Below are 14,812 nucleotides of genomic sequence, written 5' to 3'. Positions count from 1 at the left end.
CCTTGGCTCCTGAGTATATGATGTCAAAATTGATGTGTCTTCCTGACATAGACTACCTCCAAATCCTGGATGTTTGAGATCAAGACCAAAAAATGTCCAAGATGAATTTGTGGTTGAAGAGCAACTTTGCTATAATGATAGAGAAACTTTGCCAAGGAGTAGTATGGGAAAAAGCTGCTGAGAGCAAGTCAGTTTCTTACTCTGTTGTCAGAACCAATGGCAATGAAATACAGTAGTGATTACTTCTGAAATAACCTATTCACAGATATACCCTAGGGACTTCCCAAATCCAGGTCAGAGCCCACTGGGTTATACCTTCCTGGAAGGAAACATGGACCTCAAAATAATGGAATCCACAGACTGGAAGTTCCTTTGACTAAGCTGATGAGCAATTCCCAATTCACTCAGCTGAAAAAAGGAAAACTTTGAGCTTTTGGTCAACATTACTTTAAGAATTTAGTCAACACAGGAGTTCAAACACGCACACAGATGCAGTCTCACATTTCAAAGTATCAGGGAGCTTTTCGTTGGCTGGCTGAAAGGGTGGTGGGATGATTCTAGGAAGTCATGTTCGGTGTGCCAGGCAAATCTAAGCACCCTTTAGACTCTGAGAAGTCACTGAGATGATGCTGCTGACCCTAGAATAGGAAGCCGTTCAGTACTCCTAACAGGTGGGCTGTACACACAAACATCCCCCAGCACACAAAAAAATGTCTTGTGTTGCCCTATTTGCTAAGGAATGCATCATGGTAGTCGTTATCAGTTGTACAGGATGACTGTACCAGTAGCTTTCAATTCTGAGATGCTAGAAACATCACAGCTCTGTGAACAGTCACTGCATGCTCTAACCAATGTGTTCATTTGTGTTGAAAGACATGAGGGTAATGGAATGGCACAATATGTCCACATACAGCTTGAGAACATTTGTGTTGGACAATGATGGCTTTTGGGGGTGCCCTGAACGAACGCAGTCTGGACATGGGGTTTACATGAATGGAGAATGTTTGCAGGAGGAATGTATATTATCAAGTTTGGCAAAAAGACATAAAGAACCACTGATGTGTGTTCTGTGGGCATCAGATGTGTGTCCTGCAGTGCCTCTACAGGCTTTCAGGGGGATGAGGACTCCAGTTAGCCCTGAGACCAAGCACAATGCTTAAGCACCTGTGAGTACAGTTAAATCTTTCTGTTCCAAAATAGGGCGGTTCTTTCAAACTATCCACAAGAGTAGTTCTTGGCACATATTGCTCCTGCAAATCGTCCCCTAGAGAAGCGTCTGGAAAGGTTAAAAATGGCATTCCTAATAGCTCTGTCTTTACCGTGATGATTTTCTAGTACAGTAATTTCATGACTATAAGGTGCACCAGATTATAAGACGCACCTCCGGGAGTCGGCAAAATTCCGAACTTTGTCCATATATAAGGCACACCAGACTATAAGGCGCACCTTTTTTTTGCAGCGAGGATCTGCGCCATGTGCAACAAAGTAACGATTTAGTAACGGAATTGCGCGATCACAGTGTTTACTGGCAGGTGCTCAATTTGCAACATTTTTCACAGATTGGTGTAGCCTTTAAATGCAACCCCAGGCGCCCTCCCCGGGCACTCCCACCCACCCCCGGTGCCGGCTGGTGAGGTGCGGCTTGGGGCTGCTCACGGCTCAGGGCAGCTCAGGGTTGCCGCGGCTTGGGGCAGCCACGGATTGGGGTAGCCGCGGCTCGCAGCTCGGGGCTACCTGCGGCTCGGGGTGGCTTAGGGCTGCCCGTGGCCACCCGGTCCCACCCACCACCATGGCTTCTGCTGGCTGGGGCCTTCTGCTCCCTCCCTCCCCGCGCGGCTCCTGCCGGCCACAGCTACCCGCTCCCGCCCCCCCTTGTGGCTCGGCTCACGGCTCGCACATCCGGGTTGGCAAATTTCGCAACTTTGTCCATATATAAGGTGCACCGGACTATAAGACGCGCTTCCGGGTTCGGACGAAAGTTTTAGTCAAAAGGGTGAGCCTTATAGTCGTGAAATGACTGTACATCCTTGGGAATGAGACTAGCTTCAGTTGAGACCTGCAATCTGAAAATATATAACTGTAGAGCAAAGCTAAATGCTGACAAATTATTTTTTGGGTGTTAAAACCAACCCATTTAACTCAATGGGGAAATTATGTTTTTCCAATACCAAACCATCATTATGGCTATGACCTCAATTGGAATATCTGGAACCAAGGTAGGTAAAACAAAACACCTATGAGGTGGTATTGGTACTGATCGGTGGAAAACACAGTTATTATACTGCTGTTCATGTGAACATACTCAAAGGGCACCATACAAAACATATATTTCCTGCAGAGGCGATGTCCTCATCGTCCTGGCTTGAATTTGAATGGGATCTTAAATATTTCTTAAAAGGTCCAACAGGGCTGTAACCTCCTTTTCTGCTGAAACATTACTAGTATCCCTGAGGCAGGCTGAGGGGAGGTTATGTTACCTCTGATCAACACCAGGGCTTGATGCTGAATTGATTTCATATGTATGTTGTGACTTAACCCTGACTGGCAGCTCAGCCCCACACAGCACTCTTGCTTACTTCCCTCAGGGTGGTACGAGGGAGAGAACTGGAAGAGTAAAGATGAGAAAACTCATGGTTTGGGTTTGATAGGTGAAACAAGAATCACACACACAAGCAAAGCAAAATAAGGAATTAATTTACTGCTTCTCCCATTTTCAGGCATTGTTAAGGCATATGCAGGAGAGCAGGGCTGGAATGGAACGTGGAATGGTGACTTGGGATGACAAGTGCCATTGCTGGAATTACTCCCCCTTCCTGCTTCCTGCCCTCATTTTATATGCTGAGCATGACACCATCTGATTGGGATATCCCTGTGGTGAACTGTTCCCAGCTGTGTCCACTCTCAACTTCTTGTGCACCCCCAGCTGCCTCACTGGTGAGAGGCAGAAAAGGCCTTGGCTCTGTGTAAGCCCTGATCAGCAAGAAGGAAAACATCTCTGTGTTAAGAACACTGTTGCCAACACATAGCCAAAACACAGCTCCATACCAGCAATTGAGAAGAAAAAGAACTCTACCCCAGGAAAACTGGCACAATGTAGAAATTCCCCACAGCCTGTGCTGTAATTCCACTACTGTCCTTTGCCCACACAGGATGAAGAGATATTCTGACTTTGTGCTCCCTCTCCCACATGCAAAGTCTACTATTGCTGGAGCTGAGACATCCACTCTGGGTGCACCTCCAGGTTAGGCTGTGTGTACATAGAGCCATTAATTAGGAATGTTAGGAGAAGAACAGGGTGGTGTTATGGTGGGATTTTAAAAAAAATATGGATACAGTGGAATGGAATATGATAGAAAAATTTTAGATCAACTGTTAACAGTGGAAATTGCATGAAGATGCAGAATAGGCCTTTTAAGATGCAGCAAATAGCAACCTTCTGGTTAAAAAAGGGAGGCCAGGTTTAGGTAAAAGTATCAAAGTAGTCAAGGAGATGTTAACCTGGAAATATTTCTGTCTCTGGGCAGCTACTGTTGAAGCATTAAGGAGAGACCACAGGGAGGAACTGTTACAGTGAAGGCTCAAGGTATGTATCAAGACAGCAAATAAAAGCCAAACCCCTATCAGATGTTTTTTAAGACACATGCATGGCATTAATCCCAGTATACTTGAACATCAAAATGAAATTGCAATTCTAGCATCTAATTTTTCAAAAATCTAGAAAACAGTTTCTCTTCTCCAGGACAGTACTGGAGTGAAAACCAGACTTGCAAGTATTAATGTAGAAGTAATACCTAAATCTCAATGCCAAAGAAAAGCAACTGTAGAATCTTCCAGGCAGGACGAGTTGGTCTTTCTTCTTTCCCTGCACAGCTGCAAGTGGTTCTTCTTTTACTGCACAGCTCAGAAGCAAGGCTGGCAGCCTTTGGTTGCAGCAAAATGAGTTTTGTTGTCAGTCCTTTGAGATGGATATGCTGCACTGCAGAAACTCTCATGTTTGGCTTGATTAAAGCAGAAATGGGAGGAGAAACTGCTCCTCTCACTGCAGTTCTGGGCAGAGCAGCATGCTACTGATAGATGGTAACATGAGATGGTTTGTGATTGCCCAGAGAAAAGGTCCCTGAGCTGAGGAGGGTGAAAGACCTGCTGATTACCTACAGTGAACAAAACTAGTGGGCCAGATCAGGATATTGGGATATTCACAATTCAGTACAATTAGAACTGCTACATTGACTTCTTGTGCAATTACTGTTTTCAACCGTGCTCTGGTGCTATTTTAGTGATTACTTTGCCTTATACAGTTTCTTACCTGAATTAGAAAACATTCTTCCTCAAGTGCAGCTGACCTTCATGTTGGAGCAATGCTGAACAAAGTGCTCTCCTTTGATGTAGAAAGCTACTTTATTCTTAAGTACTAGGCTATTTTTTTTCTCTCATATCCTTGATGAATATTAATTTTTCTTTTCAATTATACTAGGGAACCTAAAGAACGTCACTAGCTTTGAAAAAAAGTGTGTGTTGTTGTTGTTGTGATTGTTGTCTTCCCCAAGGGAAACATCATCTTTCTAACAGGTCTCTCATGCCATTCTCTGGTAAAGGCATCTTCTTGGCGTGTGAGCAAGCTGGTGAATTCAGCACCACGGCAGCCCAGGTGGTGCACAGTTCACCCTCTGTATTCAGTTAGAGGGTGTGCAATAAATTGCTGTAGCCTGCAGATTATTGTTAGAGATGGGAAGCAAACATGGAATGTTTTTTAGCAACTTGTTGATGGCACTTAACCATTTCAGTTCCCTGCTAAGCTCTGTTCAGGATACGGAGATGGATTAGCTCCATGAAAGGACTGGCACAAAGATCTCTGGATGCATTTTACTGGACCCAACTTAAACTCTGGTTCAGTATCTCCTAAAACCTCCATGTTTTTATTCATCTTCTCTCGTCCCCCTTCACAGACCTCTTCTGTGTGATCCCATGACCCTGCCACCTCTTGTCACTGCAATTCCAGGCAAAGGGACGGCCAGTTCCCCGAGTGCTGCTGGAGCTCAGGAGAGGATGAGCGGGGACTGATGCGGATCAGTGGCTTGAAGTAGAGACCCCACTGGCCCATAAGGGACTAAAAGTAGATGGTTCCTGCTTGAAGCAGGTATAAAAGCACTTTATTTCCCCGCCTTGATCCTTCTGTGACTCAGAGCGAAACCCTGCTGGACATAAATAACTCTTCTGTCTCTGTGAACTAGAGGAATTTGGCACAAAATTCAGTATTTTAGGAAAGTCAGCTATAAGTCAGCTATAAGTGAGTGCAGTGAATTGTTATGCATACATTTTAAATATAATACAAATGGCTTTTGCCTTATTGCCATGTTGAATAATGGAGTAATTTACATTTGTTGCTTTTCTAGAAAAAAATGAAAATATCATTCAGCTGACCCTGGGAAATAAGCTTTTATAATCAATTGGAAAAATAAAGCTGGATTTAAAAATATTTAGTTGTATAATTACATCATTTTAGTATCATAAGTGTAATTAGCTTTTGTCTGTCAACAAATGCTGTCTAGTTATTCAATACTCTATTTGTCAGCAAATGAACATGTATCTCCAATACGGATTCTTGTTTAAATCTCAAAAAAAAAGATAATGTGGAGTTTGACCTCCATAGTCACTGCCTGATAAAACATAAGTAAATACATTGTTTAAAGTATGCAGTAGACAAATACATCAGCAAAAGACTTTGGATATTATGGTGATAATATTAGTGAAAAATATTACCATTTTCTGATCATTCTTATAATTGTTGCAGTTTTTTTATATTAACAGTTCTTTAATTATGTGAATGCCAGAAGGGTAAATTCACAAAAAGGAAAATCAATTTACATATAACTTAGTGGAATAACAATGTGTAGAACCTATTTTAGAGAAACCATGACAGACATATTTCATTTGTCAGTCTGACACAAAAGGAAATTACTTCCTCTAATACGCAATGAAATAAATAAAGGTCAGATGGTTCATTTGTCTGCATTTGCTTTGTTCAGTTCTACCAGTTAAACAGGATGTTTTCTATTAACATTGCTTTCAGGTTTCCTGGTAACAATAGCACCAAAATAAAGACCAGATTTTGTCAATGTGAAATTCACTCCTCCTGCATAAAGTCCTATGCCTAGAATCTGCTAAGAGAAAAGCTGAAATAAGATGTGGGAGCTGCTACATTTCTGTGTAAGCACCAGGCTGAGATCCGTACAAGCTTACAGGAGTCAGGTACTCGGTTCCCACCAAAACTCAGAGGAGGTGAGCACCTTTATTCTTAAAGCTTTGTTTTGCAAATAGGAGCTCTGTGAGGCCTGAGAGCCCCCCATATTCACTATGTATATGAGCATATATGAACAGTGCCTTGGGTATCCAAAATCTACGCAAGTGAAAAGGAGAGCACGGAGCATGCAGCTCCTCTGTGAAGCAGCAGCAGCCTTGCTGAGCTGTACTGCTTACGAGGCAGGCTACTGGATCTTCCTCACAGACCACACTTGGCTCATGCCCTTAGGTGACCTCCAGCTCAGGCAGAAGAACATGAGTTAACTGCTGGCAAGCTTCGAACCACATGGGGTTCAAGTGGAAGGAAGGGCTTTAAGCCAGTCATGTGTGCACTGGATGTTCCACCTAACTGGAATGTGGTTTGTGTTGAGGTATGTTTTCCTTGGCTATTTTTTGTCCTGAAATGTGCAATTACAAAAATTAAAATATTTACATCATTACCAATGAAATTTCAGTGTCAGCTTTTTCTGTCGTCAAATGGAATATTCCTATGTGCAGCAGGTGAATTATTTTCTTTGGGGATCGGATACAAAACTGTTTTCAATACAGAGAACAATAAACAGATTATTACAGCTGTATACTTTCTGGTCAAGAAGTTTTCCTGTGTTCAGAGGTGATGCTTGTCCCATAGCTCCCATGTCAGCTGTGTGCCAGGCTTCACAGTAGTTGCTAACCAGTCGGATCCCATTCGCAGTTGAACCATGCCATATTATTTTTTGAGGCCTGAAAGGTAACATTATGAAGTTATTTACTGGAAAAGTCTCTTGCTTTATTCAACTGCACACCTGCGATGTGTGGTCATCTGCATTCCTTGTGCTTGAAGCAAAGTAATTAGGTAAAGATGAGGACAGAGAGGAGAGAAAGGAGAACACAACCTGACATCCCATTTCTAGGCTATCAGAAAAGGCAAAGAGGAATGACAAAAAGAAAGTCAGAAATTTCTATCACATGTCTAGTGGCCCAAGATAGTGCTGCTATTTCTATTACTAGCAGGTAAAAGTGAAAAATCTCTTACATGCAACATATAAAACATAAATGGTAATGTCAACTCACCAAGAGGAATCAGTCATGACATTCCTCCCATCAAAGGAGTATATTGGAACATGAATGTTGAATTGTCCACCATTCCCATCAAATATAGATTCCCAGTTACTGAAAAGCGTTTCTCCCTGTTAAAATTTCAAAGTCACTTTTACAAACAAAACGAGTGCCAAATCTACATCAAATACCAAGTCAGATCCCAAATCCCTTTATAGATTTAACTGTAAATTGAAAATTTTATCTGCATTTAAGGACACTTGTGATTTCATCTTTCGCATAAGTTTCTGCATAATATTCCCAAACAAACTTGTCTCATCTGTCATCTCTGTGTAAATAGCTGTCTGGCCCTTGCATTTGCCTCAAAGTTGTCTCTCTGTTCTGTTGTCACTCCAAAAATTCAGCTTGGTCATCACCTGCCCTTTTCCTCCTAAGGCATTGTTTGAAAAATTGCCTATAACTATAGTAGCTGTAGAGAAAATAGAGACATAACTTGTACTGGAACTTCTGTTAAGGTCACAGTTTTGTGAAAACTGTGGCAAACATTCAGGCCAAACCCTTTGCATTTGGCCTCCTCTCAAACTGCTTTTGAGTTTTTCCAGTCAAAGTTGAAACAATATTGTCTTCACAAATTTCTCTCAAGGCTCTGTGTTTGCATGCACTTCAGAGCAGCATCCGTTCAACATGTTCCAAGCATCATGTGTTATTTCTGTAGGTTCCTTTGGCCGCTTGTCCTGGGAGCCAGCCAATGCTACAAAGACATGGTTTGTTTTCCTCAGTTTTAGAGTGTGTCTGTTTATGTCAGACCACAAAATGACTCATGCTCTAGACTCTCCTCTCCGTTTCATTGGGGTATATCCAACATCCTTCCTAAGCACAGAATTTGCATTTTTCTTAGAAATGAGAAAAATAGGCATTTCATCCTATGATCACACTGAAAGGTAGAGCATAATAACTCAGTAGTTTCCTACTTCATCACTACTTTTTTGTTTCTGGAATCTGGTTGTGAAATATGAAGCAAAGCTTCTTCTTCACAAAATGCAGTTTGGGCTGAAACTTAGTACTTTTGCCGTTTTCCAAGATTTTTGGGGTAACCTACAGCCTATCCTAAAAAACCAAACACTAAGTACTCATTTTTACCTGAAGATTGACTATTGGCAAATGGTGTCTGTCTGCTTTTCTGACAACTGTGGCCAGATCTTGCAAGTGGGATGAGAGGAAGGCTCTATAGGTGGATGTCAAACCGGCAAGCTGGGCCTGCCGAAAACACTGAAAATCTGCTCGCATGTCACCAGACAATGGGAAGTTCAAAGCCACCAGATGCAACTGGAAGAAAAAAGAAGAAAAAGCACTATTTAAAAAAAAAGTTTGTGACACAAGGAAGATACACATTGGGAACAAAACAGTGCTCCGTCCTCCTGCCAGCACAGAACGTGTACCCTTCATAACAGGTATGAAAATTAGTTTTTGCCGTAACATTACATTTCCCAGAACCATGAGACACTTAGCAGAAATATCAATTTATTTTTCAAAGTTTAGGAAACCATAGATAAGAAGAAAGGAAACCATAGAAAGGAAACCATAGGAGATTATATACTCCTAAAAATAAAAATCTTTTAGAAGTAGCTAATATTTTCAATAGGAAATTTTTGAGTTTTCACATGAACAAAATCCCAAATCCTACAAACATGGAAACAAGTAGCAAGAAGTTACTAGGTACCATTTAAAAATACAAGAAGTAACATGCTTAAGTCAAGCAGCAGAGATGCAAGAACTAATCCGCATTCTTGCTTTTTTTTTTTCTTTCTGGTGTCATTTTTTAGATATCTCAGTTACCTTGCTTTCTTTGTCTAAATATTTCAAAGTCCTTTAAATAAAAGCTTAACTTCTAAAGTGTCTATCTAAGCCAAGCAGCACCGTGAAGATTGAAAATATTGTAAAGAAGATTTTAATTATTTAATTGTTACACTATTGTTAGTTTAGAAGTTACTCTGTATTGCAGGTACAATCATTAAATGAAGAGGTATTCCTAACACAGAGTCTGGGTTTTTTTTCCTTTGAGATGGGAAAGGGCCTGGGATGATGAAAATAGTTCTGGAGGGAACAATTTCAAATTGTGTCTGAGATATCTGAGCAAGTTAGAGTGTATTTGTAAATTTTGAAGTAAAATGTCTGAGTTTGAAGAGCAAATATCGCAACTGTCGCTCAAGATGCCAAATCACATTACAAAGCACAGATCTGAAGCTGCAATACAGGTCTCATACTTACTGCTGGTTTTCCATGGTTCACATTTGATGCTGGTCTCAGTGCTGGAATAGACTGAAATCCCTGTTATTTGAACAAAAGCAAAGCAAAAAAAAAAATGTTAAATACCAGAATTTTAGATACTCAGTAATTTTTAAAATAAAAATTTAATCACGCCTGGAGTCCTGCATGAAAGCAGTCTGCTCTCGGTAGGAGCAGAAGAACAGACGAGGAAAATCAAAACTGAAAGGGTAAGGAGGGTGTGAAAACAGAAAACGTAATGGGTGGAAACACTTCTCAACCGTGTCAATTGTTTCCGGAACAGCAAAGTTTCTTCTGGCAAGTATGAGTAACAAGCCACCGGCTGTAGCAGATGGGAAACTCAGGTGGTGTCAACTGCAGAAAATTTCTTATAACTTGAGGTCTAGACATTTTCCCAGTGTGCTAGGTGAACTTCTCCCTGACCTACTCCAACCTTTTTTATTTGTTTCTGGTCATCTTCCTTCTCACTGCTCCTTGCTAGCACTCTCTTGCCCTTTCATTTTCTCAGCAGACCAATTAAACTGTCATCAAAAAACCCTTTTCTATTTCCTTTGTAATTTCTTGGTTTTTATCCTCCCACAGTTTTTTGGGACAGACATCATGTTCATATGCAGGCTAGTACAATGATTTGCAGAGTGGGGTCAGATCCACACTAACAATTGAGGCTTTAGAGTGCACCCTCTGCGCACTGTGGGGTAAGCTACATTCAGGTGATGATTATGGTACACTGAATAAAGGACTGTAACCTTTCAAAGAAAATCTACTTTTCAGAAACTCTTTTCTGACCTTCCTTGAAGGGGGTTAGAGGCTTGATATGACTGATTCCAGTCTTATGAAACACAATTCTGTGGGTTTGTGGGGTTTTTTTTGGTTTTTCTTTTGTTCATTTTTCGGTCTCTTTTGTTTCATTTTGGTTTTTGTTTGTTTTGTTTTTGTTTGCTTGCTTTGTTTGTTTGTTTTGTTTTCTGGAATGTTTTCTGGGTAGCTTACTTTATTCTGCTTTTTGTAAATGTTGCTTTGTCTCTGTAGTGTTTGGAATCTGAGAAGATACTGGAAACAGAGTTGGCTGTCCAAGCAAATCAATCTGTAAGATTATATAGTGGTAGGATGCTTATTTTGAACTGACAAACCTCGGTGGAAAATCAGGTTGTGCAGAGATCTGCATACAACTTCTGCCAAGTGTATCACACACCTAGGCTTAGTTTTTCAGTATTTTGTACTTACATGGCTTGATATGGCTGGAGGAGGAAGGCTGTCAGCAGGGATGGGAATTAGCTCACCAAGCTGAAAGAAACAAAAAGGAGAGCAGAACAAAAACATATCACCAGGAGTTTCTGAATTTAAAAAAAAAAGGAGTCTTTGCACCCATACTTCTCTCCCTCTGTAAAAATATCTCCCTCACCTTCATTGCGAGGAAGAGAGTTGGAAAAAATTAGGGTGTAGTGCAATAGTACCTGCAATTTTCTCCATCCTTTCCGAACACGGATGAAAACCTCACTGGTTTCCCTCAGATAGATTAGTGTACCTTCTGCTACATAATGAACTTTTTCCAACATACCCTCAATGTTTTGGAATGTTGTAACCTGTCAAATAGGAAAGTGAAACATACTTCATCAGACACACAAAACATTTTGCAAGTTAAATAGTGTCATTTGGACACATAAATGTCAAGCAGGAAATGCTCATAAAGTCAGTTTTATGTAACTTAATCCATAAAGTAATAGGAGTATCTTGCTTTGTCATACCAGCATCATCATTCTGTGGATTGTAGCAGAACAACAGCAATTTCGTACAAATTTTATACAGAGTGAAGATTGTTGCACTCCTGAGTCAAGATGGCAGAGTTCAGAAGAGAACTGCAGTAATTTAAAACTGGGACAAATTTCAGGAAAGTGCAATTTCTTTCATATTTCTTTTTCTCATTTCTTCATTATCAGAAGGCATATGAGTGCTTTATAACTAATGAAGACCATACTATAGATTTGTATATATTTAAAAAAAATCTCTGTTTTGACCTAAGTAAGCTCAGACCTTCTGTTGGAGACAGTAGCTCCCACCCTGCAACTACAGTGTTCTGTCTTGGGGCACCTGTATTTGAATACGTGTTTCTCCCCTGAGAATTCTAATGAATGCCCTCTTCTAGCTTGAATGGGACTTTTGGGGGTGGTTTTTTCAGGCTTTTTTTTGGGTTTTATTTATTTATTTATTTATTTATTTTTACAGAAACGATGAATTCTGAATTTAGAAATTACTTAGACTTCTGCCTTAGCTATTTTTTCCTTTCTTCATGGATATCTTGGATCCAATTTTGATTCATTTCATAATACAAGAAAAGGAAACAAATTTACATGTATTCTCTGGCACAATGATTTTTAGATTTGCTAGGGAAATCTACAATTTGCATTTTAAAATTATGGTGTTTATAAAATATTCTACTAAATACAAACACAGAATGGAAGTTGCACTCCTCTTTCAGTGCTATCAGTGTCCACCAAAAGTTTTGAAGAAAATTTTCTCTAGCAAAATTCTTTACTTTGCTCTCTTACCAGATTCCTGGTGGCAGGTGACCCTGGCTCTCCAGGAGGACCTGGTGGCCCAGGCATTGCAGCTGCTAAAATAAAATAAGCATACAATACATGCTGAAGGTCATCTTTTTTGAGAGAAAATGTGACTGACGCAAAAAAAGGACTTAGTGATGGTGTCCAGGAGCAGTGGAAGTTTTAAATAGCCATAGTCATGTCCTGAATACCTCAAGTCAACTACAGAAAATACATTCTAAGGGTTTTTTTAGAAGCAATGATGAAACAAGCTTTTCTCTGTTTTTGGGAGGTTAAGGCCAACAGATTGCAATCGGTTGTAGAAATGGCAAATGAAGAACAAAACCCATTTAAATTGATCAGAATGCTGTTCTTTTAGCTAGTGCACATGGAAGAGGAAGAACTTTGAGGGAGTAATTTAATCTTTTACTTTGAAGGCAAAAAAATTTTACTTTTCCTTAGATGAAAAATTAACATGTATAAGCTCAGCTTGTGTTACAAAGCAAAAAAGGATTCTTCAGGGATATGAACTTGAATTTCCAAGAACACAGTCTATACCACCTGGTGCCTACTCCAAAAGTGAATTTCTTCACCTTGAGCTGTTTTCTGGAGTAAAACCTTCCTTCTTTTAAGGCAGGAAAGACTCAAAGATATGGAAGACTAAAAGCATTTTGTGCAAATGCCTAGCATGATAAAGGAACTTCAAAGCTGTTTGCAAGGAAGAGCCTCTACACGAGGCTTGTTTGGTTTTGAGAAACCCAGAGGAGCCTCGAAATCACTTTTTACAGGAAGAATCTATGTGCTGAGGCATTTGCAAGGATACTCCAGAGCAAGTCCTTCATGCCAATGGCAGTGGAAGGAGGTCAGCTCTCGGAGGTATTCAGAGCTGTTTACCTGCAGATAAGCTACTCCTCTTTCCCCACATCACAATATGTGACCGCCATACTACAGTATGTGAACTCAGAAATTACAGATAGTAATAGCTTTAAAAGAGATAACTGAACCTCGAAGATAGGGAATAAATCAACATCTCTTCTGGACATTTAGTAAAATGTGCTCTGCCTAAAGAACCCTTTTACAAAGCAAAGAGGAAAATGTGTAGGAGGATGATGAAGACTAATGGCAGAGAGCATAAATGAAAGTATAGGGACGGAATACTAATAATAATAATTTGTTTTGTCTGACTGGGCCTTAGCTAATATCCAGAAGTGCTTAATCTAAATTACACAGGAAAAGGCCTGAAGACCTTTATGTGCTTCATGGATGCTGTGGATCTCTCTGTATTGATGATTGGGTGCTGATTCACATAAAGCCTATGTTCCAATGTTGAATATGTTAAGGATTTTTTCTTTCTCAAATATTATTCAGAGGATGAATACTTCTGATGGACTAAATTAATATTATCGACTGGATGACAGATTGGAAGTCTCACCTGCTGTATAAACAAGGCTGACCAGGTTCAAGGAATACCTGGAGAGAACAAATTGAAGAGAGATGTCTTCTCCCCAAACTAGCGTACTGGAAGCACAGGTCTTGTGGGAAAACAGGCTAATTGTTAGTTCTCAGTAAAGGAGACCTGTATTCGGTAGACCTGTCAAAATGCTGCTCTGTCACAGCATCCATATCCAGTTGAAGTCTCCCTTTCTACTAGTACACCATCTTCAGCTGAGATTAAGGAATGCTCTGCTCTGGTTTTACCTGGCTGGATTCCCATGCTGGTCACAGATCCTAGAGGGAGGAATCAGTCATTTTCTCAGGCATACCTGTCAAGTAATGTCAGAGGAACCCTATCCACTCATACCCAAGGCTGAACAGAAACATATGAGGCTTGCCTTTAGGAAACCTGTGACCCAAAAGGAGTCAAAAGCACAAATGTCTTGAACTGTGACACTCAATTTCTAACCACATACTCCCTTTGACGTCACCTTGTTTGCAAAATTCCTCTCTTGATGTGACTATTTGTGGCACATTTTGCTCCTTTTCTAACCCGGTAAGTTGAAAACCATTAAAGGCAGAGTAAGCAACCTGAAGTTTCATTTCTATTCAGCATTTGCATAGCAACTAGTTTTTAGAAGCAGTTCTCCAGCAGTCTCATTGTAGACCTAAACTGTACTGTCCTTTTTATCAGAAAATCAGAGAAGTACTTGGGTTAGAAAAGACCCTTAAGATCATCACCTCCACTGGCAACACCCAGAACTGCAAAGTCTGCAATTAAAACATATCCCTAATTCCCATGGTTAGGCTTACAGGGATTGTGACTCAACCCCTTCCCCGGGCAGCCTGTTCCAGTGGTAATCCTTTAGGTTAAAAAAAATTCCCTAATATCCAATTTAAACCTCCTCTGGAACAATCTGGGACCATTTCCTCCTGTCCTGTTGCTTGTAACTTGGGAGAAGAGGCTGCCCCTCTTGGCTACAGCCTCCTTTCAAGCAGTTGTAGAGAGTGAGGTCTCTCCTGAGCCTCCTTTGCTCCAGGCTAAACACCCCCAGCTCCCTCAGCTGCTCCTCACAGGACCTGTGCCCCAGACCCTGCCCCTCTGTTCCTCTTCTCTGGACACGCTCCAGCCCCTCGATGTCTTTCTTGTGATGAGAGGCTCAAAACTGAACACAGCACTCGAGGTGTGGCCTCAGCAGTGCCAAGTACAGAGGGTC

General features: G+C 40.8%; 1 protein-coding gene across 2 annotated transcripts in view; it reads right to left on the bottom strand.

The window, feature by feature from the left end:
* Window positions 1-4,892: 4,892 nt before the first annotated feature.
* COL15A1 (collagen type XV alpha 1 chain) overlaps window positions 4,893-14,812 on the bottom strand; it is a 125,353-nt gene continuing 115,433 nt past the window's right edge. For both annotated transcript variants that reach the window (XM_033081819.1, XM_033081826.1), the window contains 7 exons: window positions 12,171-12,235; window positions 11,079-11,207; window positions 10,849-10,908; window positions 9,607-9,666; window positions 8,479-8,664; window positions 7,354-7,469; window positions 4,893-7,023 (listed from right to left, as the gene is read on the bottom strand). In XM_033081819.1, the coding sequence (XP_032937710.1) occupies window positions 6,807-7,023; window positions 7,354-7,469; window positions 8,479-8,664; window positions 9,607-9,666; window positions 10,849-10,908; window positions 11,079-11,207; window positions 12,171-12,235 (833 nt within the window). In that variant the 3' untranslated portion in view covers window positions 4,893-6,806. The remainder of the gene's footprint in view (window positions 7,024-7,353; window positions 7,470-8,478; window positions 8,665-9,606; window positions 9,667-10,848; window positions 10,909-11,078; window positions 11,208-12,170; window positions 12,236-14,812) is intronic.

This window comes from Catharus ustulatus, chromosome 1, assembly GCF_009819885.2.
Source record: "Catharus ustulatus isolate bCatUst1 chromosome 1, bCatUst1.pri.v2, whole genome shotgun sequence".
In the NCBI taxonomy this organism is placed as follows: Eukaryota; Metazoa; Chordata; class Aves; order Passeriformes; family Turdidae; genus Catharus; species Catharus ustulatus.
The sequence above is the reverse complement of the archived record's forward strand: the minus strand, read 5'-3'. Positions and strand labels throughout refer to the sequence as shown.